The sequence below is a fragment of the Alternaria burnsii genome (genome assembly GCF_013036055.1).
Source record: "Alternaria burnsii strain CBS107.38 chromosome Unknown 208, whole genome shotgun sequence".
Taxonomy (NCBI): Eukaryota; Fungi; Ascomycota; class Dothideomycetes; order Pleosporales; family Pleosporaceae; genus Alternaria; species Alternaria burnsii.
Window position 1 is genome coordinate 90,735 of NW_024066137.1, and position 25,365 is coordinate 116,099.

The 25,365-nt window shown below is 50.2% G+C and overlaps 8 protein-coding genes across 8 annotated transcripts; 3 read left to right on the top strand and 5 right to left on the bottom strand.

The window, feature by feature from the left end:
* Window positions 1–219: 219 nt before the first annotated feature.
* On the bottom strand, window positions 220–4,946 carry GT037_011293 (abc-2 type transporter; the record flags this gene model as incomplete). The annotated part of the gene is made up of 7 exons (XM_038936340.1): window positions 220–1,020; window positions 1,078–1,982; window positions 2,030–3,831; window positions 3,891–4,162; window positions 4,215–4,709; window positions 4,755–4,816; window positions 4,871–4,946. 7 exons carry the CDS (start codon window positions 4,944–4,946, stop codon window positions 220–222), a joined length of 4,413 nt encoding a protein of 1,470 aa, XP_038781012.1.
* Window positions 4,947–7,233: 2,287 nt separating this feature from the next.
* Window positions 7,234–7,916, bottom strand: GT037_011294 (uncharacterized protein; the record flags this gene model as incomplete). Its single annotated transcript, XM_038936341.1, has 2 exons — window positions 7,234–7,777; window positions 7,831–7,916. 2 exons carry the CDS (start codon window positions 7,914–7,916, stop codon window positions 7,234–7,236), a joined length of 630 nt encoding a protein of 209 aa, XP_038781013.1.
* A 428-nt stretch (window positions 7,917–8,344) lies between these two features.
* On the bottom strand, window positions 8,345–9,588 carry GT037_011295 (uroporphyrinogen decarboxylase; the record flags this gene model as incomplete). The annotated part of the gene is made up of 4 exons (XM_038936342.1): window positions 8,345–8,809; window positions 8,856–9,391; window positions 9,438–9,479; window positions 9,534–9,588. The coding sequence occupies 4 exons, from the start codon at window positions 9,586–9,588 to the stop codon at window positions 8,345–8,347; spliced, it is 1,098 nt and encodes a 365-aa protein (XP_038781014.1).
* A 164-nt stretch (window positions 9,589–9,752) lies between these two features.
* GT037_011296 (dna mismatch repair protein) lies at window positions 9,753–16,816 on the top strand (the record flags this gene model as incomplete). Its single annotated transcript, XM_038936343.1, has 9 exons — window positions 9,753–10,130; window positions 10,179–10,277; window positions 10,324–11,161; window positions 11,211–12,663; window positions 13,569–13,827; window positions 13,902–14,013; window positions 14,076–14,562; window positions 14,635–15,043; window positions 15,632–16,816. 9 exons carry the CDS (start codon window positions 9,753–9,755, stop codon window positions 16,814–16,816), a joined length of 5,220 nt encoding a protein of 1,739 aa, XP_038781015.1.
* Window positions 16,817–17,093: 277 nt separating this feature from the next.
* On the bottom strand, window positions 17,094–18,123 carry GT037_011297 (rta1 like protein; the record flags this gene model as incomplete). The annotated part of the gene is made up of 4 exons (XM_038936344.1): window positions 17,094–17,530; window positions 17,593–17,818; window positions 17,879–17,901; window positions 17,961–18,123. 4 exons carry the CDS (start codon window positions 18,121–18,123, stop codon window positions 17,094–17,096), a joined length of 849 nt encoding a protein of 282 aa, XP_038781016.1.
* An 846-nt stretch (window positions 18,124–18,969) lies between these two features.
* GT037_011298 (glycoside hydrolase family 10 protein) lies at window positions 18,970–20,007 on the bottom strand (the record flags this gene model as incomplete). The annotated part of the gene is made up of 1 exon (XM_038936345.1): window positions 18,970–20,007. One exon carries the CDS (start codon window positions 20,005–20,007, stop codon window positions 18,970–18,972), a length of 1,038 nt encoding a protein of 345 aa, XP_038781017.1.
* A 730-nt stretch (window positions 20,008–20,737) lies between these two features.
* Window positions 20,738–23,606, top strand: GT037_011299 (glycosyltransferase family 1 protein; the record flags this gene model as incomplete). The annotated part of the gene is made up of 5 exons (XM_038936346.1): window positions 20,738–20,945; window positions 21,000–21,705; window positions 21,778–22,305; window positions 22,360–22,710; window positions 22,781–23,606. 5 exons carry the CDS (start codon window positions 20,738–20,740, stop codon window positions 23,604–23,606), a joined length of 2,619 nt encoding a protein of 872 aa, XP_038781018.1.
* Window positions 23,607–24,318: 712 nt separating this feature from the next.
* GT037_011300 (uncharacterized protein) lies at window positions 24,319–24,921 on the top strand (the record flags this gene model as incomplete). The annotated part of the gene is made up of 2 exons (XM_038936347.1): window positions 24,319–24,359; window positions 24,414–24,921. 2 exons carry the CDS (start codon window positions 24,319–24,321, stop codon window positions 24,919–24,921), a joined length of 549 nt encoding a protein of 182 aa, XP_038781019.1.
* Between the last annotated feature and the right edge of the window lie 444 nt (window positions 24,922–25,365).

Here is a 25,365-nt window from a genome sequence, read left to right on the forward strand (position 1 = left end):
GTAACTATTTGAATGAATAACTAAATCCCACGTTCAAATGAAGGATAACGTTATGAGCATTATAAATATGACTGGGAAGTAAAGGATTATACGATAACAAAAGTCCCATAATTACACAAAGAAAAATGAACAGAGACGACCTAGTCTGATCATCTGTTTTCCCTTACAGCCAACGCACATGACGTATACAGCTAATAGAGTGGCTGCAGAATCTTACAGCTATTCTGACGTCTGGGTGGTCGTTGTCTGTGCTGTTTTTTCGGAGTCTTTTTTCGGTTTTGAAACAGAATTGCCCCAAGTCTTGACGCGGAAGAGATAGTAAGTCAGAGCAGCAACGAATATGTTGAAGATAACGTATGCCCATACGATACCAAAGTTGCGCCATCGCTCGGTCCAGAATATCTTCGAGCCTTGAAGGAACTGGTCGGCAACCGTTACCGAACAGTATCTGCATTGCTGTGTATCGTCTGGATTCTGCAACTGACCAATCGCACCCTCCAGGAAGCCTGCAAGGTATTGCCCGCATGTCTGATTCTCAGGTGGATTGAAGATCATAGTTTCCGCTTGGGAGCACTCCACGAGCCTCGAGTGTAGCATTGTTGACACGATGCCACCAATCCAGTATGTAAAGGGGCTAACGCGATACATGAAGATCCAGAATCCGGGCAGCGCGGTTGGACTCTGCAATACACCGCAAAAGACGATGCTCATGAGTGTAAGCATGATGACGACTCCAGATGCCGTGACAGTATCTGGTAATGCAGCTATCGTCATGCTGGCAAAGGAAGATGCGAAGACGAAGAACTGAATGCTGTAGAGGAGCACAAGCACTTGGCGTTCTGAAGCTTGAACTCCAACGACGGGGTAATAGAAGCAAGCATAGAGAAGGATTCCGGAGATGATCTGGTAGGGAAGTTCGACGATAATGTTGGCAAAAAGGAATGCGCGCCAAGAATAAGCTTTACTGGGTCGCTCGCGGACTTCGTATAGCGCACGTTGCGTCACAAAGAGGGGTTGGATCTGGATGACGATTAGTTTCAGCGCTTACCCAGAACAGAAGGCTGAGTATTGACAAACCTGTTGAACTAAAGTAGAGAAGAGGGCTGTAATCATAAAGATGGCGAACATTACATTGGCCATCCCTGCCTGAGTGGCGTTGACATCGTAGAATGTGAATCCAACGAAGAGACCTCCCAGAATACTGAGTACAAATTTGGATAGGACGTATTCGGGCATCCTCCAGTACTGCTGGAAGACACGGTTTGTCACAATCTGGAATTGTCTTGCGACGGGGGCTGCAAATTCCGCCTGCTCATGAGATTCTGCATCGAAGGTCACTGGCTCGTTCGCCTTCTCTGCGTGGAGTCTGTCGATCTCGGCTTCCACGGCCGATCGCTCCGGGCTTGCTTTCCAGATGGCATGCCAGTCCTGTTTGTCGCGCAGGCCATTGTTGACTGTCTCGATCATGTATTCGGCTGGGTTTTCAGCATCCTCGCACTTGCGTGCTCCATTAGACTCGAAGTAGTCCAGTAGAGTCCTTGAGTTCTTTCCAATCTTTCCAAAGTAGACAGTCTTCCCACCTCGCGCAAGGAACAGAAGGCGGTCAAATTCCTGGAACAGGATAGCGCTTGGCTGATGAACAGTACAAAGTACCGCTTGACCAGCGTCAGCAAGCTTACGCAAGAAGGCGCAGATAGCCCAAGAGCTCTGCGAATCAAGGCCGCTGGTAGGTTCGTCGAGAAAGAGAAGGAGCTTCGGTCTGGCAGCAAGCTCAACGCCAATAGTAAGAAGTTTGCGCTGCTCAACATTCAATCCTTCGCCAGGGGTGCCAACAACAGCATTAGCGAAGTCCCTCATGTTTAGCATATCGATGACTTTCTCGACGAATTCATATTTCTCTTCCATGCTCACGGATGCAGGCTGGCGAAGCATGGCGCTGAATCGCAGGCTCTCACGAACGGTGGCGGTGTCCAAATGCAAGTCTGTGGCAAGGTTAGTGGTAAGTAGTGTGACTTAGTCAGAGACTTACCTTGTTGCTGAACATAACCTGTCTTGCGCTGGAAGCTAGCATCCAAAGGCTTCCCGTTGACAAACATGTCACCAGTGATGACACCCATCGTGGTTCGCTGTGCCAGTACATCAAGAAGGGTCGTCTTTCCAGCGCCACTGACACCCATTAGTGCCGTGAGTGTGCCGGGCTGAACCCAGCCAGATACGTGATCCAATAAGCGTCTGGGCTCTCCCTTGATCTCGATATCATAGACGACGTCCCTCCAAGTGAAAATGTCCTTCTGAGGTTCCATGGCCTGAACGCTCGAGCTTGGCTCGGATGGCTTACTTTGTGAACGTTTGATGCCCTTCTCCTCATCAGTTGCTGTTTGGCTATCGTTCTCTTGGAGATACTCCGGGACATGGCCACGTTGGAAGACGAGCACCTCTGCCGTGCTAGTAGTACTCGAATTCCACTCAGTTGCCCAAAAGTAAATCCCCATAAGTCCAAACAAAAATGCAAGCATGATGCCAAAATTTCGCCAAACGTGAGAGTAGTAGTACTGGTAGCTTTTTGCAATGTAGTCATCTCCACTCACAGTACGACGGCCGGCAATCGAACCTACGGCTGAGCAGATCCATGAGTCTCCGACAAGCGGAGTGTATGAAGGAATGATCTCCGAGCATGTGAATTCTCTCCCGTGGAATTCGTTCGCAATCAAAATCTCAAAGGCGTAGAAGATGGGGTTTACGTATCGGATCCACGAAAACCAGTCCTTCATCTGAGGCACTGAGACGACGTATCCGGTGTACATGACAAGCGCTAGGCTAAGAACACCTGCAAGGGCCATGGCTTGGGAAACCGTCTTTGTAAGGGCAGCCATTGTCCTGAATGCGGCGCTCATCACAAACGAAGTGATGTAAGTGATGAGAAAGAATAAGAAGAACTGCGCTGGCTCCCTTCGTAGGCCAGCCATGAAATAGAGGATCAGGTTGAAAACGACCGAAGAGCAGAACTTGATAGGGACTTCGGCGATGATTCCAGCGATAGCCTCACAGCATGGGTGGTAAAAAGCGTATGAAGCGTGTTTTTCGACGACTGGGCGTTGGGCATAGAGACCATTGATCTCCGCGATGGTGCTGAGTGCACTAAGTAATATACCCATAAAGAGCACTGCACCCTTTGACGAGAAACCGACCGTGGCATCAGGAGTGTTGAAAAACACAGAGCCTAGTACTAGCGATAGCACAACGTTGATGAGAATGTTGGTAGCCGTTGCAGCTATGTCTCCCATGATACGCTGGTAGGCTCGCTTCGTGCACAAGCCGATTTGTTGTATTACACTAAGAGTGTAGGGAGATTTGGGGCGAACATGCTTTGCCTGAGCATAGTTCTTCTGGTTACGAAGCTGGACCAGGCTCTCGTTCTGGCCACTGGGGGGATAATTTTGCTCGTAAATCTGCATGTCTTCCATAAGAGCTTGGTACTCAGGCGACCGTCGCCAATATTGCTCAAACTCTTCGGGTGTCCGAGGGACCTTACCTTCCATTCCTCCTTGAGCCCTCCGTTCTTGTGGATTAGTAACGGACGTGAGGAAATCTCCAGTTGTTTGACGCTGTGGGCAATGCCAACCCTGCCTTTCAAAAAATGACTTTGCTGCTGTGGCCGGCCCGAAGTATATTTGGCGACCCTCGTACAGGACTGTAGCCTTGTCGAATATATCGTAGATGTCCTGACTGGCCTGGTAGATTGCGACAGCGTTTGCGGAACCGCCCAAGTCGGACGCTAGGCGCAAGGTTTGAACAAACTTCAGCGCCGTTGCTGAATCGAGGCCGCGCGTGCTAGGTATATCAGTATGAGCTGCAGGATTTTGAAATCTCAAGATGTTTGAGGGTGTTACCTGTTGTCCCAAGCGCAAAGTGGGGATCCAGAAAGCATCATTTCTGCAATGCTGACGCGCTTCCTTTCTCCTCCCGACACACCTCGGATGAAGTCGTTTCCAACCTTTGTGTTGTACGTATGGCTCAGACCAAGGACAGCCATGACAATCTGAACGCAGTGCTTGCTCAATTCGTTTCGAGACATCCCACTAGATGTTCGGACAGGGAGTCGGGAACGGGATGCGAACTCGAGTGTTTGTCCTACGGTAAGGTGAGGAAAGTGCTTTTCAACCTATAGTCGTCTGTAAGCATCAACATCGGCCAGCTGTCCGGACATCACGTACTTCCTGATTATAAACAATCTCCCCCTTGAATTCCCTCATCATTCTGTCCTGCGAAATGCCGTTGTAATGGACTTTCGAATCTTCGCCGATATGGAGCCCAAATAATTCTCCGCACATTGTTTTCAAGAGCGTGCTGCATCCCGATCCTGGTCGTCCAAGCACAATGAGAAGCTCGCCACTCTGGAGAACTCCATCAAAGTTGTGCAGGATATGCCTAGCTTGCTTTTTGGGTGATCTGAGGAGTTCGCGGAATCGCATGGGAGCCAGGAAGTAACTACCAACAGTCTGTTGTATCTGCAGGGCGGATCCACTTCCGTAAACATCCAGACTTTTGTATAAGATTCCTGTGTTTTTGGGTGTCCCATCTTGATCGTGAAAATTGTTGAGGAAGCTGCGTAGCCACTTGACTGGGTCGAAGCTTCCACTCTGCACGTCCAACGCGGGATCACCTTGGACATCAGAGGAGGTGGACCCTTGTGCAATACTTTGCTTCCTCTGTGATATCATAGTCGCAACTCGCCGTAAGTCACCTTCACTTACATCTCCTACCGACGGGCGGTCCATCCCAGTTCCCTCGCTGCTTAGAGGAGTGTCGTCGTGCTCTGTATTCGAGTCAGACTTTTTTCCATTGTCACGTCCCTGAGTCTGAATAATACCTTTGATAGAATCATGTTGATAGTGCCTCTCGTGTTGCTCGGTATGATTATCGTCCCCGGCAATGTTCTCGAACATAACCGGTGAAAAGAGCGTGGCTGTTAAAGCACAAAAAAATGATTCTCAATATACTGATGCGGGAAGGGCGTGGCGAGTTACACATGGAATATAGAGTCGGGTTATTGGAATGTGGTAGAGGAGTCACTTAAATGCCCTGTATGACAGTGACTGAGGTTTAACACGAGTTTCTATCGTCGTACAACGATCAGTTGAACGCGAAAAAGGATGGCGCCTTCATCTTCCGGGCACTGTTCACCACTGTAGCTACCATCAACTACTAAGCCTAGCCGCATCTATGATCACTGTATCGTTGCTCTCCGGATAAGCCGCAAGTGTTCACGTCTCCCTAACGACTCGACTCATTTAGAGGCATGCCGCACTAGATTGCCCTTGTAAGCCCTGTCGCATGCATTTTGAGCCACAATGACGCGATCGGACCTTTCCCATTCTTCAAGAGGTTTGTCCGTGTGCTGTCCGTGTAAGAATCTACGTATGTGAACGCCCTGCAAAGTTCAGACATGGAAGCAGGAATTGAGCAAGGACGAACTTTCGCCCGAATGACTTTGGTATCAACAACTCGTACAATGCCCTATGATGCCAGCCGGAAGCGGATGTGTGAATTGAGCATGGCCTTGGCAGGGTGAATGTCGGGGACTCGGACGTCTCGTGTTCCGGTTCAGGTTCAGGTACTTTCGTACAACCACCGATCGGGCCGACCGCAAACGAACGTGTACACTGCGCTTGACATTTGGCAGTGAGGATGTCGAAAATCGGGACTTATAGTGTGCCGATACCGATATCCTCCTATAACTTAGTTTTACAGCGTAAGACCACCTAGCAATAACAATGGCGATCTCACAACAGTGTCACGTCAATGGCTGCTAGTGGATACGAGAAGGGGTTTCGTCGTGAACCACATTGGAACGTTCACTTGAAGGGCGATGGTCGGTCCATTGCACTGCAACATCGATAGGCTGGAATGAAAAGCTCAAGGCTTGTTTCGTGAGATATGCTTGACAGTGTGATGTGATGTAAAACTACTTTCTCTTGAAGAGAAGAAAGTCAAGGATGAGTTTCTGGGTCAAAGTCGGCCTCCGGTCAACGTCCAGGACATGGATACACGACACAAGACAGACCCACAACCGCCCGCGCCATCTCTGTTGCCGCGACCTCGTCCACGACTCTGGAAGCCGCCCTGTCCACGTCCCCTCCCCTCCCTCTAAAGCTATCGTGGCTATCTTCTGGTGAAAGTGGAGACACGTCTTCGTCCGGTAAAGGGAGATGAGGATCGAGCTGAAGACGTCTGTTGAGTTCTGGTACGTGTATCTGCTGGTACGTCTTGTGGGTGCGATCCTTAAACTTGGTTATGGCTTGAAGCCTATTGAGAAAGTCGTCGTATAGATGAAGGTCGTCGTTGTATAGGCGGAGGTCGTTTGTTTCCTAATCCGCAACTTTACCGTGAGGAGTAGTTGGGTAGGCACAAGAATATCGGCATAGGCTTGTATTGAGACGAATCCTTGAGGAGCTATCAAGCCTTCCAGAGGGATAGTAAATATCTATGTCACGTGATCGTGGCAGGTGTGGGCCGTCGGTGTCCCGAAGGGTTCCCGGTGGCTTGCCACTCTGTAGCTAAGGTCTTGTGACGATGGAACATCGTGACATTCACTCAATGCTGCAGCGCTATGCTCAGTAGTTGTATTAATCGTGATGCGTCTTTGGACTTGCTAGGCTTGCAGGCACTTGTGCGTTTTCTTAGTTAGGCACTAGTCGAGGCCATCGTGGGGTATAGGATCCGGTTCGATGGATGTGTTTGACAAGGTCTTGCTTGAGGAGAGGAACCTCGTGTGGGTAAGGGCGGTACTGAGGGTGCACTTGGATGGCTTCACGGTAGTGAATTCGGTGCCGGATCGGATGGAGGTCAATTGACGCGGGTGGCTTGGAGGAAATCGGGTGGCCGACTATGGTCGATTGAGCCCAGGGAAGGGGCATTTAGGAGTATTTGTATATGCTCGTAGCCAATTGTAAGTGTGAGTAAGAAGGTATTTTGATATGCTGCTAAGCCTTGTTGGAGTATAAGAGTGATAGATTGATACGGATGATGTTGGCTATATATCAAGTACGCTAGTGGATGTGGAAGGCATCAATAACATCATGAGATGGCACTGTTCATCAAGCCATCCTATCCAGCACTGCTCTACCGAGTGTCACCTATTCTTGCTCGGAAAACTGTGACGCGAAAGGTCAACATCCACAACGCGTGAACCGGCGCCAAATCTCCTCCTACACAGGAACCTCCGATGGACACCTACCATCGTGCCCTCCAATTCTCTCGCGCGTCGCCATGTATGCAAGTGAGGTTTAGCGGGATATCATCATCCTCATGAAACCAACTTGGCTCTGGCACACGCCATTTGACAACACAACTATTTGGCTCATCCAGGGACAAGTGCCCACAACCACGAAGCTTTTCTTGCCAGACAGCTGCTGTGCGCAGTCGGCTGCCATCAATCCGAATCCTTGACAGAACAGCAATCTGAGCTTCACTCCGCATCGCAAGAAATGTCTTCAGTTCACATACGGCTTCGCAACGGAGCACGTGTGAACAGCACTCGAATGTGTTGAGCTTGTACGGCAAGAGGCATGTCTCTGTATGGACTTGACGGCAGACTTGAAGTAAGCTGATCTCGAAGTAGCTTCGATAACTCCAACCGTCAGGAACATAAAACAGGTAGATTTTTTCTTCTTCGGTAAGAACAAAGGTATAGATTATATTTCGGATCTCGGGAGGAAGTCGAAGCAGAGATGAGGATGTAGCGTTGCGATGAGCGATGTCGATCTTCCGCTGGTCACTGATGAGGTAATTAGCTTCAGTTGTTGTGCTAAAACACGCAGGTCATCTAACCTGGTAGTGAGCGGAGACTCCGGTCTTGTTTCTCGAGCTTCGGCCCTAGGGTTCTCGGCCTTGTTGGTACTTCCTGATTTAGGCATGTTCGATATTCCGAAGATGTAGAGTATACAGGATACTTGGTCTATGTTGTGAGTAAGACGCTGTGAGGGTGGGTGTGTAAAGTGTAAGTAATATATACTGTTTTAGTGTCTTGGCGTGCGACAGGTGAAGGCAACCGAGAAATGAGTGAGAATACGACAGGGCCATGTGAACAACCTGAGCGCCTAGAGACCGGGTATCAGTGGCGCTTGGCCAGGTGAAAGTAAGATTGGAGCGCTCCAAAAGATGTAGTATTGATATGATGGACGTGCTGGTGATAAGACGCAGACACAACGCTGTTAAGTTACACTGTATTGTATCGCAGTAGAAGTGTGTTCCCAAACACTCACTTGGCTTCACTGTATGCAGCTGTCTACAAAAGATGTAGTATGTTGGAGTCTTCGACAAGTAGTTATTCTTCAATTTACCATTAAGCCTTGGTTAATCTGTGAATCTCCTCAAAGTAGAACTTGAGGTCGTCTGGCTTGACGAAAGGAGTGATGCCATGACCAAGGTTTGCAATCCATCCCTGCTTGCCACCACCGAATCCAGCGACCATCTCCTCCACGACCTTTGTGATGGATTCCCTGCTGCCGTACAAGACGCCCGGGTCCGCGTTACCCTGCAGAACCTTGCCCTTTGCTTGCGCAACCTTGTATGCCTCCGCGGGCGCATGTAGCCAGTCGAGACCAATGGTGTTGTATTTGGTGTTGCAAAGATCCTCCAGCGCATACCACGCTCCCTTCGCAAAGACGGTCATGGGAACAGGCTCAAGGCCCTTTGATTGCAGACGCGCGGGCAGATTGTCGGCGATGTAGTTCAGGTAGGGAAGCGCAAAGGTCTTGAAGCATGACGGCGACAGCTCACCCGCCCAGGAATCGAAGACTTGGATCATCTACACGTGTTAGTGCAAGACTTCGGCCCTGCTTCGGACAACATACCTGTGCTCCGGCCTGGACTTGGAGAGCCAGGTACTCGACGCAAAGTTCAGCAATCTTCTGCAGCAGCGCTTTGCTCTCCTCGGGGTACTTGTAGATCCACGTCTTGGTCTGAATGAACATCTTGCTGCCACCTCCCTCGACCATGTAGCACAGCAGCGTCCACGGCGCACCACAGAAGCCAATCAGCGGCACCCTGCCTGCCAGTTTCTGTCTGGTCATGGTGATCGCCTTGTAGACATAGTCGAGCGACTCTGCTACATCCACCTTCCTCTCGAGAACCTCCTTGTACTGCTTGTCCTCTGGAGTTTGCAGCGGGTCGGGGAAGTGCGGGCCCTTTTTATCCACCATTATGACTTCCATGCCCATTGCCTGCGGGATTACGAGGATGTCGGAGAAGATGATGGCGGCGTCGATGAGGCCGGCGTAGCGCTCGATGGGCTGGAGAGTGAGGGTCGAGGCAATCTCGGGGCTGCGACAGCACTCGAAGAAGTCATTCCTGCCCTTTGCTTCGTGGTACTCGGGGAGGTAGCGGCCGGCTGCACGTCGTCAGCATGCGATATACATGTTATGGAGCATGCCTACCTTGTCGCATCACCCATATCGGCGGGCGCTCGACTTTTTCGCCTGCAGAGGGTCAATCCAGACTGTTTGTAGGCCAAGCAGAGAAGGGGTCTTGACCTCTCGCTGTGCGCAGAATGAGGTCATTCTTCATGGGCTCGAATTGGGGAGCCATTTCTGCTGTGGATGAAAGTTGGATGCATGTCATCGGCGTCGTAACTTTGTAGTTCCGAATACCCCGCGCGTACAGCTTCGACGCTAACTGCATCGAGACGCGTTCCTGCATCCCCTACCATCGCGCTTGACCCACATCCCTCTAACGCCAATTTTACCCCGAGGATGCTTCTTAGACATGTCCGGTATTCGACATGTCATGACTTGGCGTGCCGGTGCAACCCACGTCACTTCACCCGCAGAGCCTACAATACATCGTCACCGGCAAGCCTCTCATCCCTAAGCTCGACGCGACCCATCGCGAAACCACGTGCCACACATGACATCGGTCGAACAGGTCTTGCACTATCGCAATGCCGCGGCGCGAAGCGAAAGTCTGCAGTGACTCTTGACCAACTTCAACAAGGGCCTCTAGAAGTCGAGGCGCTGCCGCCGCAAGATGATGCGGAACCGGAATATCCGCCGCTGTTGCAACAAGTGCGCAACAACATGCTCAAGCTTCGTCACTGTGTGCTAGTCACACGCGTAGGCGGCTTTTACGAGGTGCGCAAGCAAGCCATTACCTCGAACTAGTGCTGAGGGATCGTATAGCTATACTTTGAGCATGCAGACGAATTTGCCCCGTTGTTGAACATCAAAAAGTCCAAGCGAAGAGTTTCCAAGGGAAGCAAGAAGCCTGCAATCTCCATGGTTCGTAGTGCATGTCAGAAATCACCTACAATGCTGATACCATCAGGCTGGTTTCCCTGCCTATCAGCTAGACAGATATCTGAAGATACTGGTTCAGGATCTCAACAAGCATGTCGCTATCAGTGACGAGTTCCTCAACGATGCACCAACCAAAGCAAAAGGCGAATCGCAGTACACACGAAGAGTGTCGCGCATCGTAACACCAGGCACTCTTATCGACGAGCATTTTATGGATCCATGGGAGAACAACTATCTTCTTAGCATCCATGTCAGCCCCGAAGTGATCAAACAAGAGGAGGTCGTGAACCAGAGTCCTGGCAGCTCCAGTGTGTCATCTGTCCTCAACCTCCCGCGCACGGAGGTTGGCCTGGCCTGGATCGATCTTTCAAGCGGTGACTTCCTCACGCAAAGCACGGACATTGCGTCGTTGCCATCAGCAGTAGCCCGTATCAAGCCTCGAGAGATTGTACTAGACAGTGTCTTCCAAGAACAGAACCATTCGCGAATCGTTTCCATCTTGCAAGAAGACGGGCATATTATCACATTCCAAGACCCCCTAGGGGTGCCACTTACCGTTAAGGATTGGAGATCTATGTTGGAAGATGTAGTGGACGACTATGACATAGGCGACTTCACTCCGAGCGAAGTCGCTGCGGGAGGGTCGCTATTGCATTACGTTAAGCACCAACTGCTCGGTTCGCGCAGTCGACTTCGTGCGCCAGTACGGCATCAAGCCCAAGAGCATATGAGCATCGACAAGAACAGTCTAAGGGCGCTGGAGATCCGAGCTACCATTCGTGAAGGTACTTACGAGGGAAGCTTACTGCATGCGCTCAAGAAGACAATCACAAAGAGTGGCACAAGACTGCTTACGCAGCGTCTGTGTAAGTCAGTCTTCATGATCGACGATGTCGTATCACTAACATTCCCAAGCTGCACCATCAATGTCACTATCAACCATCAACGACAGACTAGATCTCGTTGAAGAGATGATACAGTACCCGCAGCTCCGCCAAGACATCAGATCGCTCTTAGAACAGACCTTTGACACTTTGCGCTTAGTGACAAAATTCACTTACGGTCGTGGTGACGCTGACGATCTGATCGAGTTGTCAAAGACTATCCTTACCACCGCCTACATCGTGGACGTACTGCACGAGCATGTAAAATCCAGGATATCCATACCCGTCGATCCCACATCGGCGGCATCAGAGTATCGAAGAAGGGAGTGCATATCCATGCTAGAACGTCGATTTGATCTAGTACAACCACTCGAGCTCGCGAACCGCATACAGGATGCCATCGATGAAGAAGGTCTGTCTGAGTATCACCGCATGGAAAGTGAAGAAGCCGAGGGGATGTCAAATCTGGCTCAGGATGTGGTTGGCCGAGAAGCCGGAGAAGAAGATCTGAAGGAGTTGCCACAACGCATTCAGCCAAAGCTCAAGATGATCACTGGAAGCTTCAAGCCTGCAACCGATGGCAGAGAAGATGTCCACATAATGAAACGGAACGCCAGTCTAGCGCTCGAGCGTCTCCACAAGAGCTTGGATAAAATGGCAAAGGAAAAGAGCAAACTAGAACAAGAAATGCGCCAGAGGATGGCAACAGACAGCCTCGTACTAAAATGGACACCGAACCTCGCGCACATCGCCCACGTTAAAGGCAAAGACACTGCCCGCACCACCGCTTTCTATCCCCGCAGCTTATCGTCCAGCAAATCCACACGCTCGTTCCAAATCCCCGGATGGACAAATCTAGGCGCGCAAATGGATGAAACACGTTTTCGCATTCGAACGGAGGAACAACGCGTCTTGTCTTCCCTGCGCGAAGACGTCATCAAGAACCTCGTCAAACTCCGACGCAATGCCGCCATCCTCGACGACCTCGACGTAGCATGCACTTTTGCCATACTCGCCGTGGAGAAGAACTTTGTTCGCCCAATCCTCAGCGCAGAACCTGCACACAACATTGTCGGTGGCCGCCACCCTGTCGTAGAAGCCAGCCTGTTATCCCAGGGCCGCAGTTTCGCACCAAACGACTGCGTCCTCCGTCCCCACTCACGTATTCACCTTATTACCGGGCCTAACATGGCTGGTAAATCGACATATCTGCGTCAAAATGCCTTGATATCCATCTTGGCGCAAACTGGCTCTTTTGTACCAGCGACTTACGCGGAGATCGGCCTTGTAGATAAAATCTTTTCCCGCGTGGGTTCGGCTGATAACCTCTACCAGGACCAATCGACGTTCATGGTCGAGATGCTAGAAACCGCTCAGATACTCAAGGAAGCTACGCCTCGATCTTTCGTCATCATGGATGAAGTAGGTCGGGGTACTACACCGGAAGATGGCGTCGCGGTTAGCTTTGCTTGTCTCCACCATTTGTATAATGTGAATAGGAGTAGAGTGTTGTTTGCGACGCATTTTCATGCACTGGCGGATATGACGGAGGGAAAAGGCTGGGAGGATCTGAGTTGTTGGTGTAATGATGTTGTTGAGGATGGGGACGGGAGTGGAAGGTGGGCTTATGTGCACACACTCAGGAGGGGCGTTAACAGAGAGAGCCACGCGTTGAAGGTTGCCAGGGTCGCGGGGATGCCAGAAGGAGCGATTGAAGTAGCGAAGGGGGTTTTGGAGGGGCTGAAGGGTGGCAAGGCGAAGGTGCAAGAGCAATGACAACATCAAAATAGCCAGGGGAACACTGCGAAAAGATCATCATTGACGCTCGCATACTTCTTTGTACAGAGGTCTTGCATGCCAACTCGAATTCTCTCAGCGTCGTGTCCTGTCCTCCTTCCTCGGGTACCTCACACAAAGTCTGCTTGGCACGCGTTAATAACGCTATCTGATGTAACGACACAATCTCGTGACAGCATGCGACATGCATTTCAGCGCTAGATCGAGCTCTGACAGAGGGCTTGGGTCATACAGATACTCTGCATATGGCGAAGATCATCGTGTATTGCAATCTATCGCTATTTGCGTCACGCGGGAACAGGCGGGACGACGTGGCTGTGCAGGAACAAGATATCTGAAGCGCTGCAAGTATGCGAGGTGATGAAAAGGACAATGCCATTGGCATGTGTTGTTGTTGAAGGAAAGTCGTGAGACTGATGTTCAGATTACCTTTCTACCCCACCTTTACCCGCTCTATCTTGCTCTTTAGCAGGGTGTGTGATCTTTTGTGTTCTCCAACCTCGATACATCGTCTTATCTTTGCTTTTCTTACTCCTCCAGACACGTAGTCCTGAAGGGACATTGGACAAGTAAGCTTCACGAGTGAATCAAGAAAAGTCGAATTCGAAATTACGACAATCATGGGTGAAGCGGCAGTTACCCCACCATCGTCATCGGCGCAACGTGCCCCACCTCCGCTACCTAGCACCATAAGTCCAAGTATCACGCTCCAGCCACCTCTGTCTAGACGCGGAAAAGGACCTGGACTGGTGCTTGTGTTGGATCACTATGCGGCGAGAGAAGCCAAGGACGGGTGTTTAGACCCACCGCCACTACAGAAATGGGCTGAGGAGGGGTTCGCAGTCGTGCAGGTATGTTTTGAGACCGATTGCGACGGAAGCGGAGGGCCAAGTTGATCTATGATACTAACGCTGATTATCTGTAGCTGCTAGTCCCTGGCAAAGTTGAAGACGGTGGCGAATTTCCTCTCCGAAGAGCCCTAGAAGCGTTGAAGAACTGCAAAGGATGCGAATACAGCAATGGTGTTGGATTGATATGTTTGTCAACTCATTTCTAAGCAATGACGATCATTCGGAGACAAACTGACCATGCTTTGCAGCATACCTATCAAGAACTCCATATTACGTTGAAGAAGCCGCCGGCAGCACTCCAGACATCAAAGCTCTTGTCTCCTACGGTGGCGGAAAGTTCACCACCATCGGCTCAACACCACTTCCACCCCAATTGGTACACATAGCGGGGCTGCCAGATACTCGTCGTCGTGAGTCGTGTTCACTGGTCCCAGGACCATCTTCAGAAGATACGACACCACTCCCGGAGAACGTTATCAAGTCTTACCGATACGAAGATGCTAAGAAAGAATCCGGATGGGTACTTCCAAGCGATGAGAACTACCACAAGCGAAGCTCAGGCATTGCGCACACGAGGAGTCTGACCTTTTTGAAGCCGTTACTTGGTGGACCATTCTTCGACCTGGAGGCGGTGTGGGAAGAGCATACGAAATTCGAGTTTGGGGAGAGAGATGTCGCGAAAACAATGGCTACAATGGTGGACCAGCCGTATGTCAATCACATACCGACCATGACGTACGTATCCATCCAGCACCATTATTGAGCATCGATGCCGTGTCGGAATACGATATGCTAATAACTCGGCAGCGGAGGGGTGGGCCAAGAGCGACTCACAGCCTTTTACACTCACCACTTTGTTTTCAGCAACCCGCCCGATACCGCCCTCTCTCTCGTCTCACGCACCGTAGGCATCGACCGCGTGATTGACGAATTCATCTTCACCCTCACACACACTAGAGAAGTTCCCTGGCTTCTGCCCGGTATCCCTCCTACCGGCAGGCCCCTCGCCATCCCCTTCACCAGCGTCGTTGCCATGCGCGGCGATCGACTGTGTCACGAGCATATCAGCTGGGATCATGCGACGGCGCTCAAACAGTTGGGGCTATTGCCGGAGTATGTCCCTTTTCCATTCGAGATTGAGGGAGAGGCCAGAGCGGAGGGGAAGAGGTACGAGGTCAAGTTGCCAGTTGTGGGCATGGAGGGGAGTAGGAAGTTGGTGGATGAGAGTTGTGAGGAGAGTAATGCTTTGATGGGTGGTACATGGCGAGTGGTCGACGATGTTCGATAAGGCACTTTCAGAGGATAGGGATGAATAAAGGAACGTCTTGTGGCTCTCAGGCGATGCGCACCATCCGCTAATGGTTGAGGTCGTTGTTTTCGACCATGTCTCAATCATGCTGGGAATTCTGGAGGTAATCGTCGAACTACGCGAACCTGTGTCCGAAGCGGTGGGTCGCAAGTCGTGGTTTCTTCGGACAAAAGTAGAAGCAGTTGGCGTGGAGTGCGCAAATCAATGCTATTATCGGTGCCGCAACTAGTACTAGCGTCCAGGCAGTGTTTGCAGGGGTGTGCGAACATCCTTCCAAAAAGGTTCCACCATCGTTCATCAGCCAGACATTCTTCCAGAAGTTCACTGAGAAGGGCTAACACTCACTTTTGTCGGCTACTAGCGTCAGCCATGCCACTTCGTAAACCCCATACTAAATCACGTAATGGTTGCTTGCCTTGCAAGAAAAGACATATCAAGGTTTGAGCAAGCTATGCCCTTGCGCAACTACAGTGCTTACTGATCACGTCAACATAGTGCGGAGAAGAAATACCTACATGCCAGAATTGCATCTTTCGACGAGTAGATTGCGCGTATGGATCAAATGCTAAAGCCAGTCGACATGATCTCTCCAGAGCTTCCAGTTCGGAAGCTACCGGATCCCCAACCCGCGTCCCGCCTGAAGAGCCACCATGGCCAGCAGGCAAGCTTCGCGCGCATGATACAGCATTGCAATCAACGATTGGTGTTTCGAGGCGACAAGAGCTGCAGCTGATGATCTACTACATAAACAGAACGAGTCGAACCCTAGCACATGACGCCGCAGAACTTGTCGCCTGGACAGAAGCCATCCCAGAAGAGGCTGTGCGGTATGATTTCCTGATGGATGGGCTCTTGGCAATGGCGTCGCTTCATTTCGCATTCTACAATCCGGACTCGCGTAGGCAATACACCGAATTCGCGATACGATATCAAAACGAGGGTCTGCAAAAGTACAACGACACTCTGGGAGATATCAACGAAACAAACTGTACTGCTCTTTTTGCTTTCTCCATTCTTATCAATGTCATGGCCATCGCCTTGCCAAACGCAGATCCGAGTTCTGCAAATTCAGCGCATACTGAGAGCCTGATGACTACGCTTGAACTAGGGCAGGGTATAGGAATCATACACTCGAAATCTGTCACCCTGCTTACCAATGGAAAACTGGGATCGTTTTTCCGATCCTCACCAGGAGATCTGGACCCCGACGATGAGACAAAAGCCGCGTTAGACAAGCTTCGTCAACATACAGATAGCCTTCTGCATTCCAATTCCATCGACGAAGAGCGCCATGCTGTCTATGCCTCAGGAATCCGGTGTCTTGGAGTCGTTTTCGGATATATGACGAGCTCGAATCATTTAGGGCGCGTCATTGGCTGGCCTGCGATGATCTGGCCAGAGAAACACAGGGAAGCGCTCATGAAGTTGATCCGAAACGGCGATATCATGGCTCTTACTATATTCATGCATTACGGTGTGCTTTTACTCCACATCCGGCATCTGTGGTGGGGGGCGCGTACGGGGATTAGCCTCATCGAGGACCTGGCGATCTCGGTACATGCTGCAGGTCCTAGTTGGGCTGCGCTGACCGAGTGGCCAAGGGGAGTCGCTATGCGAATTGAAGATGGTGGGCGAGGCGCTTTCCAGTTTGATGACTCGTTGCCGGGAAGACTCGCGTAACAAGTTTTCTTCGCTGCAGAATCGACTCTCCATTTACATTAAGGACTCTAGCTCTCCATCCGTACTTGGAACGATTTGGAAGCGATAGGTGACTATACTGGTTCAGACTTCACAGTGAGATGAAAAAGGAGGTGCTTTAAACAAGACTAAGGTGATGCAAGGGTTACGCCACGCGAAGGTTCTACTCTAGGCGGTTGTCCCGGCCATGTAACATCTGTTGTCGCAATAAGGCAGGTCGAAAATAACTATACGGATTCTTCGGTGTAAACAACTCAGCTCAGCGCAAGGAATACACCGATATTACTCGCCGCACCGCTCTCCCTCGGCCTTTGCTCAGCAGCGCTGTGATCTCACTTGGATGAACCCAAACCATCCAAACCATCGTAGCGAACATGAGCACAGCGTCGAACACGTACAGGAAGACCTCGTGGGATATGAGATACCCGTCGTTACCCTGTGCATACTCAATGAGTCGGAAGATGCATCGCACGAGGATAAGCAAGCTGGCTATGTAAAGTGAATACAGCTGTCTTTCCCATGGCAACGACTGGGAATATACTTTTGACGTCGGCTGTTGAACCATACGGGCATGGAAGATGACGCCGGTAACGATGAAGAAGCCGAAAAAGAGAAGCTGTACTACTAGGCCAGCAATAATAATCTTCTCTCCGGTATGCACAGCTGAAATGGTGCCACTTGCCATTATACCCCCACCTAGTGTCCATGCGTCAGTCATCGGCATCGATTTAGACCCTGGAGATTGGAAAAATACGTACCGGCTCCCTGCATCATGAATGAGACTACATCCCCCGTTACGAACAACTTTGTGAGCCATTTCTTGGCTATGAGTGAATGTGACTCGCCGTCGGTCACCAAGATGATGCGGCCGAGCATCATGTAGATGCTTGCCGCGAATAGGGCGGGCGCAACCAGAAGGAGAATAGTCGAGAGTGAGTAGACTGCGACGGACCAATTGGGCGACTCTTGGGCGGAAATGGCTCTCTGTAGAACACACGCGTTAGTTTCGTCGTCCTTTTTTAGGCTACGAATCCTCGCACGTACCCCGATGTACCCAATGACCTCGACTGCGACAAGTTGTTAGCCAGTCTCTTCACGGCGAACACGAAGATTGGGTGTAGCTTACAAACGCCGCCAATGACGAAAGGGATGAAAATCCAAGTCCGAGTTCGCATCATTTGATAAAAGTGCAATGCTGTGACGAGGAAGAATAGGATGATAAAGATGACGGCTGCTGCCATTGAAGGATTGTAGCGGTAAAGCTTGAAATCGACGGTCTCTTCTGCCATGATGATATCGCTAATCGAGAATAATACGAAGAGAAGTGGGAGTTGAACGTTTGGAAATGTGCAGTAAAGCAAAGCGAACAACTGTTTTGGAAGTCTATAGTTCAAAGTACCTAATCAACCTGTCCTATTTGTAACGTCGGACCCAGACTATCTACACACGTTCCGCAGGCTGAGCCATCTAGTACAGTGTTCCACGGTGCGTATGCGTATTATATGATACGCCCAGGTGCAATTTCTGCTAGAGTTGCGAAACCGCAGTACATCGTTGGGGTAATTTTGGGCGACCTAGCGATAAGGTTCGGGCTGACGACCGGGCTGAGGATAGTCGCTACATTAGCGGGCCCACTGCGCATGGGGCGTATACGTATGCGTGTGCGTATGCGTATCGCCCCGCTTGGTACGAAATACGCAGCGGGTCTTCCCGATGGTCGTTAGATTTGTGCTTTAGTGTGGTTCATAGGTAGGATGGTTTTTCGAAGAGACTCTAGGATACTTTTTTGTTGCATAGGTTTAAGGTAAGTACAGGTACGACTAGAAGATTATGTCTTGAGGCGACATCTAATCGTTTCAACCATAAGAATGATATCCATAGTTTGCACCGTTGCTTTCCGGACTCCCTTGCTGCTCGTTGTACTTATGCATTGGCACACAGTATGATTATCAAAGCTTTTTGTGTGATCTAGTTGTATTTCTACCTCGTACCGTCTTGGAAAATATTGTGATATATCTACACATAGTTGCAAGTGACTCCACTGAGGAATGATAGAGAGGATCCGCCATCTAAGGGACATTCTCTAACGTTGTTACGACATGATGTCTGAGACAACGTGATACAACATGGTCTAGCTAGCATTCGTTGACAAACTCCTCTAGAGCACTATGAGTCGCATAGAAAGCTCCCTTTGGTCTGTAGTTCTCATCAAACATGAGCGGCTTTGCGCCTGGCACCCAAGTGTAAGCATGCTTATCAGTAAAGCCCCAGAAGTTGATATCGGTGATTCCTGCCTTCAAAGCCTCCTTGATAACGGCACCATATATCTGAGTCTCGAGTGTTTTATTGAGTGTGTGCACGTCCATCTCGGCGATTTCGACTTGCAGCCCGAGCGCTTTGTAGAAACGAACCATGTCGGTTATTACATCGGGTACCGGAGCCACTTCGGTGATGTGCATTTGCAGGGCGACTCCATCGATTGGAACGCCATCTGCAACAAGTCCAGAAACCAGGTCTTGAAGCTCTTGACGCTTGCCGGGAAGCACTTCTACTTGGTTTTCGTTGATGTACAACTTGGCTCCAGGGGACGCAGCCCGTGCGATGCGGAAGGCTTCGTTGATGTAACCCGGACCAAGTTGCCTAGAGAAGTAATTTGCATTCAAGCCTCCACCCATAGTCTTGAGAGCCTCAGTGACCACGTCCCATCGGTCGATTCGTCCTTCGTACCGACGCATGATAGCTTCGAAATGAGTCGTCATCGCGGCACGCAACGCTTTGGGATTGGTGATGTTGACTACAAAGTTGGGATTGCAGCAGCTCGAGATGAGTCCATGCCCTTTGACCAACATATCATGTTTGTTGGCGAAATCAACGAGACGATCGATAGGATCCCAGTTGTAATGGCCCGGCGAAGGGTTGATGAAAGACCATTTCATCTCATTTTCAGGATGCAAGCTGTTGAATTGCTCAGCGAGGACATCTGCGAAGACAGGATCTTCAAGGTATGTCGGGTTGATAGCTCCAGATCCAATCGTGATGTTCTTCTTATGCGCCTCTTCTCTTAGCGATGTAGTGCCGGTGCTGGGGATCGCGATGCTCGCTTTGACGGCAGTAAGGAGTAACAAAGTGGTTGTCATGGTACCGAGAACTTTGAAACTTTTGCTGAAGGCCATCTTGCCAGGTTCGCGTCGTTCGTATCGTTTGCGCTGCTTGATTTTGGTGCTATGTGCCTACCGTATCGGAAGGATCGAACGATATATATGAATGAAACACGAGTCTTGTCATGGCTCATCCACTGGAGCATCTTGAGGTCGGAAAATAGTACCATACTCGTCGACGGCACTTGCCAGACAACGATAGTGTACCTAGGAGGACGTAGCGTACCTAGAATGGCGATAGTTCAGACGTTCTCAAGGTCGTGCGTGGTGTTGCACAGCCACTAGGCAGCTGTAGGGTGTGTATAGGGATAATCCCATGTGTTAGATCTACTGACCTAAGCTAAGGAAGAATGGGACCCATACATACCCGGCATTTGCCATCCTTGGCATCACGTGACAGCAGCGCTGGCCGAGTTGTGCAGCTAGTACAAGGTCGACCATACTAGCAAGCTTGGTAGCTTTTCATCGGCAACCAAAATTGACTTTGACAAGTTGGCGCTGATTGGCTGAAACCGGGATAATGGCGGCGGTCACTGCTCGGTGAGGCAACACACCCCTGCAAAAGCTGTGCTCAGCTCCAGACAATGACAGTGCACATGCTTTTTGAACAAATACGCATACGCAGACGCATGATACACTTTAGTGCTTTCTTTAGAAATCGTCACATATGTCTCGTCACTCTTTTCGGCAGGCCATCCACTATCATTACTTCTTTCTTACACATTGAATACTCCTCATCGACATTATGGAACCGGAAAAAAGGCTTTCGAATTTCGCCGAGCTACCTGGTGATATACCGACAGATCACACGTCCACAGGCTATGAAAATATAGAGATGAATCGTGATCGAAAGGCGATAAGTCGAAAGCTTATAAATCGCAGCAGTTACCAGGAATCTTCTTCGATCAACGCATCCGCGGACGCACCCGATGATGGGAAGCTCAAGACCGGCAGTAAGACTCCCGGTTCCTCGATTCATTAGTTGATTTGAAACTCATGTTTTCTAGGCGATGGACGCGTCAACATCGATCTGAATTCGAAAGCTGTGAGGACGCTTTCGCTTCTCTATGGTGATACTCTTAACGACATACCGGAAGATGCGCCACCAGAGTATTCAGAATTCCCAGTTGGGCAGGATCGCTACAAGTCTTGGCCTGTTAAGCTAAACATTGTCATCCAAGTTGTAGGCAGTCGAGGAGATGTGCAGCCTTTCATCGCGCTTGGTGACGAGCTTCGGCGGTATGGGCACCGAGTGAGGCTAGCGACCCATGACATGTTCCAAGATCTCGTGCGAGGCTCCGGTTCTGGACTAGAATTCTACCCAATCGGCGGTAATCCTTCAGAATTGATGGCTTACATGGTCAAAAACCCTGGACTGATTCCTAGTCTCGAGAGTGTGCGTGCTGGTGAGATCAAGAAGAAACAGTTGATGGTCAGGGAGATGCTGGAAGGATTCTGGAGGTCATGCATCGCACCAGACATGATGAGCCATGAGCCATTCGTGGCAGATGCTATCATTGCCAACCCGCCAAGCTTTGCACATGTTCACTGCGCACAAGCTCTTGGAATTCCTGTTCACATGATGTTCACTATGCCATGGACAAGTACGCGAGCATTTCCACACCCGCTAGCGAACCTGAAAAACGCCGAAGGAAAACAAAGCGCTGCAAATTATCTATCATACGGAGTTGTCGATTGGCTAACATGGCAAGGGTAAGTTATTCATACAAGATCGACATAGCATTCCTCGTTCCACAGACTTCATGATACTGATCTCGAATCCAGACTTGGCGACGTTATCAATCAATGGCGCCAGACGTTAGACTTGGAGGAGGTTGGGATGTTCGATGGCCCTAGTCTTGCGAACACACTGAGCATCCCCATGACTTACTGCTGGTCTCCGGCTCTTGTGCCGAAACCCTTTGACTGGCCCGGCCACATAGACGTCTGCGGTTTCTTCTTCCGGGATCCTCCTCGGTACGAGCCACCAGCTGAAATTCAATCCTTCATCGATAGTGGGCCGCCACCTGTCTACATAGGCTTCGGCAGCATTGTTCTTGAAGACCCTCAAAGAATTACAGCAGTCATATTAGAGGCTGTAAGGGCGAACGGATTTCGTGCTATCGTATCCAAGGGATGGTCGAAGTTGGGAGATCACGGAGAGTCTCATGAAGATATTATCTTCATTGGTGATTGTCCACACGAGTGGTTGTTTCAACATGTGGCGGCAGTGGTACATCATGGTGGCGCTGGGACGACTGCATGTGGTTTGCTGAACGGTAAGCCTACCACTATCGTGCCATTCTTCGGAGAGTAAGTGAGACAGTCCACTGTGTTGAGTTGGCGGATATGCTAATAAATCGATAGTCAACCATTTTGGGGCCAGATGGTAGCTGCTGCTGGTGCTGGTCCGATGCCTATTCCTCAGCGGGACATAACTGCCGAAAGCCTATCTCAAGCTATCAGATTTTGTTTGTCACCTGAAGCAGCGAGCGCGGCTGCAGTCATTGCACAGAAGATGCAAACCGAGAGAGGCGTCGAAGCTGCAGTTATGTCTTTCCATCGCAATCTCCCTATCAGAGACATGGCTTGCGATGTACTGCCACACCTTCCAGCAAGTTTCGGTTTTCACAAGAAAGGGCACAAATGGAAGCTTTCTTCTTTGGCGACAGAAGTTATGGCACGGAAACTTCCGAAAGATGCCAAAAATCTAAAGCTGTACGCTTCGCCCTTATCATTCCATGCTTCGATGAGCATTTTCTGCATCCGATCGCTAATTTGTATACAGATACGAGAGCAAACCCATTACTATAGAGCCTCGTCGATGGGATCCCATCTCAGGGGGAGCGTCCGCAGTGCTTGCCACTTCGGTCGATCTTGCGTCATGCGTTACAGGAATTTTCACGAAACCAATAACGGAGTATCGAGACGATCGCGACCGACGCGCCTACGAAGAATCAAAGCTAGAAGCCTCGGAAGCTTCCAATACCAGTGCCAACCATATCGACCAATCGGCACCAATTTCTGACAGCGCAAGTGCTGAGACATCAGCAAGCAGCGTTGTTCCGAAACGTAAAGCCATCTCAGCAGGCCAATTGGCAGGTGCGTCGGGAGCGAGCATTGGTATGTTTGCCCCAAAAGCCCTGAAGGGTATGATGGTCGACATTCCTCTCGCAATTACCGATGGTCTCAAGAATGTGCCTCGGTTCTACGGCGAAACGCCTCGTGACCATGGACCTGTGACAGGTTTTACGAGTGGCGCAGCTGTTGCAGGCAAGACCTTTGCGTGGGGTTTCATGGAAGGTGTCAGCGATATCGTTGTAAAGCCGTACCAAGGTGCTCGAGAGGAAGGCTTTACAGGCGCTGCAAAAGGCGTGGGCAAAGGAATGTCTAGCATGGTCACAAAGACCGGTGCTGGCATGTTCGGTCTCCTTGGGTATACAAGCCAAGGTATCGCGAAAAGCTTGAGATCGACAGTCCACATGAAGACCAGAAAAAGCATTGCTGAAGCGAGACATACAGAGGGAAGATGGTTAGTCGAGAACGACAAACATAACACGGAAGAGGCTGAGAAGATCATCACGCGTTTGCTAGCACGGAAAGGGGAGAAGTAATGAGAATAGAATGGGAGCGTGGAATAAAGTTTCCTAGGAACCGGCCAACACGATTTGCGGCAGATATTGACATAACTGCCTCACTACCTGGCTTTGAACAAAGCACCGTTATGCTAGCTGCCAGGGTAGAAAAGAATGGATGTTCACTTGATGGAGATCAAAGGTATCACAGCCAGGGCCAGAAGCATCTCGAAACTATTGTTGAAGTTCAGGCTGAGTCCAAATTTGAACGAGAAAGAACTGTCTCAAAGTAGTTCGCCTTTGCATCAACTATTCGTTCACTCGCATTGCTGCCTGACTGGCCTTACGCGCACCAATCTTTGCCAAGTGCTCGATATTGGTCATTCCGGACAAAAGAAGTTTCCTAATACTTCTATCTCGTGTCCCTAGATTGAGTTCTTGTGGAATGTGCGTACATGATGGACTGAATCTCTGCGTGGGAGGGAACGGGATGTGTTGGCGCAGCAATCCATGTCAATGATCCGTTTTTGCAAGCTGATCCAACAAAAAGAGAAGCGCGCATGGTTTTGGGATATCATGGGTGTTCTGCCTCAGGTTTCCAAGCGACATGGGGTCATTGTGCTCAGCCACCACATATACACACACAGCCCCATCACGAATACCATGAATCTCTATTTCTCTTGCCCTCTCCACCTTTTAGCATCTTGTGTGAACAATCCGTCCAAATCCCAACAGCAGCGACAAATTCAACATGGCATCAAAGTTGCAAACAGAGGAAGCTCGCGCTGCACTGTAAGTCAATCCACAGCACACATTTCTCTCTCACCTAACACCAAAACAATCAAGTCTCACGCACACCACGCAACAATCACCACTTCTCCGCCTCCCAGCCGAACTCCGCAACCAAATCTTCACCCTCGTCCTCCACCACCCACAAATCGACCTCTTCGTTTCGCCCACAACGGCAAAAGGAACAACAACAACAACCATGCGAGCCAGCCACCCCACACGCACCAACTGCATCGGCCTCCTACGCACATGTCGCCAAACCCACGCCGAGTCCAGCTCGCTACTCTACGAACTAAACGTCTTTACCATCCGAGCTACGCACGCCACGCACCTCGTTGCCTTCCTGGCGCGGCGAACAGCTGCGCAGATCGACGTCATGGCGGAAGTGCAATGGAAGCCGGCTCTAGATGTCACGGGGGTTCATGCGTGCTCGGCGGTGGAATGGTTGGATATGACTGCGAGGGAAATTGACCAGCTGGAACGGAATCGGCGCCAGCGAGAGATTGAGGAGAGGAGATTGAGCGCAAGGGCAAGAGGGAGGTTGTATGGATATGAGGGAAGGTGACCAGTTGGAACGGAATCGGTGTCAACGAGAGCGGTGAGGATTGTTCAGATCGAGCTTGTGCGGCAAGTGGAATGGAGGAGCATCGGTTTGGTTTGCTGGAAAGAGTACCGACGGCTGAATAGGGTTGATTTACCAAGGGAGAGTTGCGTCAACTGTCAGCGTGGTAGTCGATGGCAGGTTATGGTAGCGCTGGTACATACTCTTGAGCTTCGTTGCATCATGGTGGTACTAGCAAATGAGCGAACAAAAATGTCGTTAAAAGACAAAAAGACGATTTGCAGAGTTCAAGAAGCTTCACGAAGAATATTTTCATCAAGAAACTACTAAACCCTCATTTACCAAGATGCCGATATTCAGGCTTTCTCCCCTGTCTAAGAAGAACGCCGAATGAACCAGCAAAAACAAGATAGTGATGCCTTGCTAGAAAGTTAAAGAAAAAAAAAG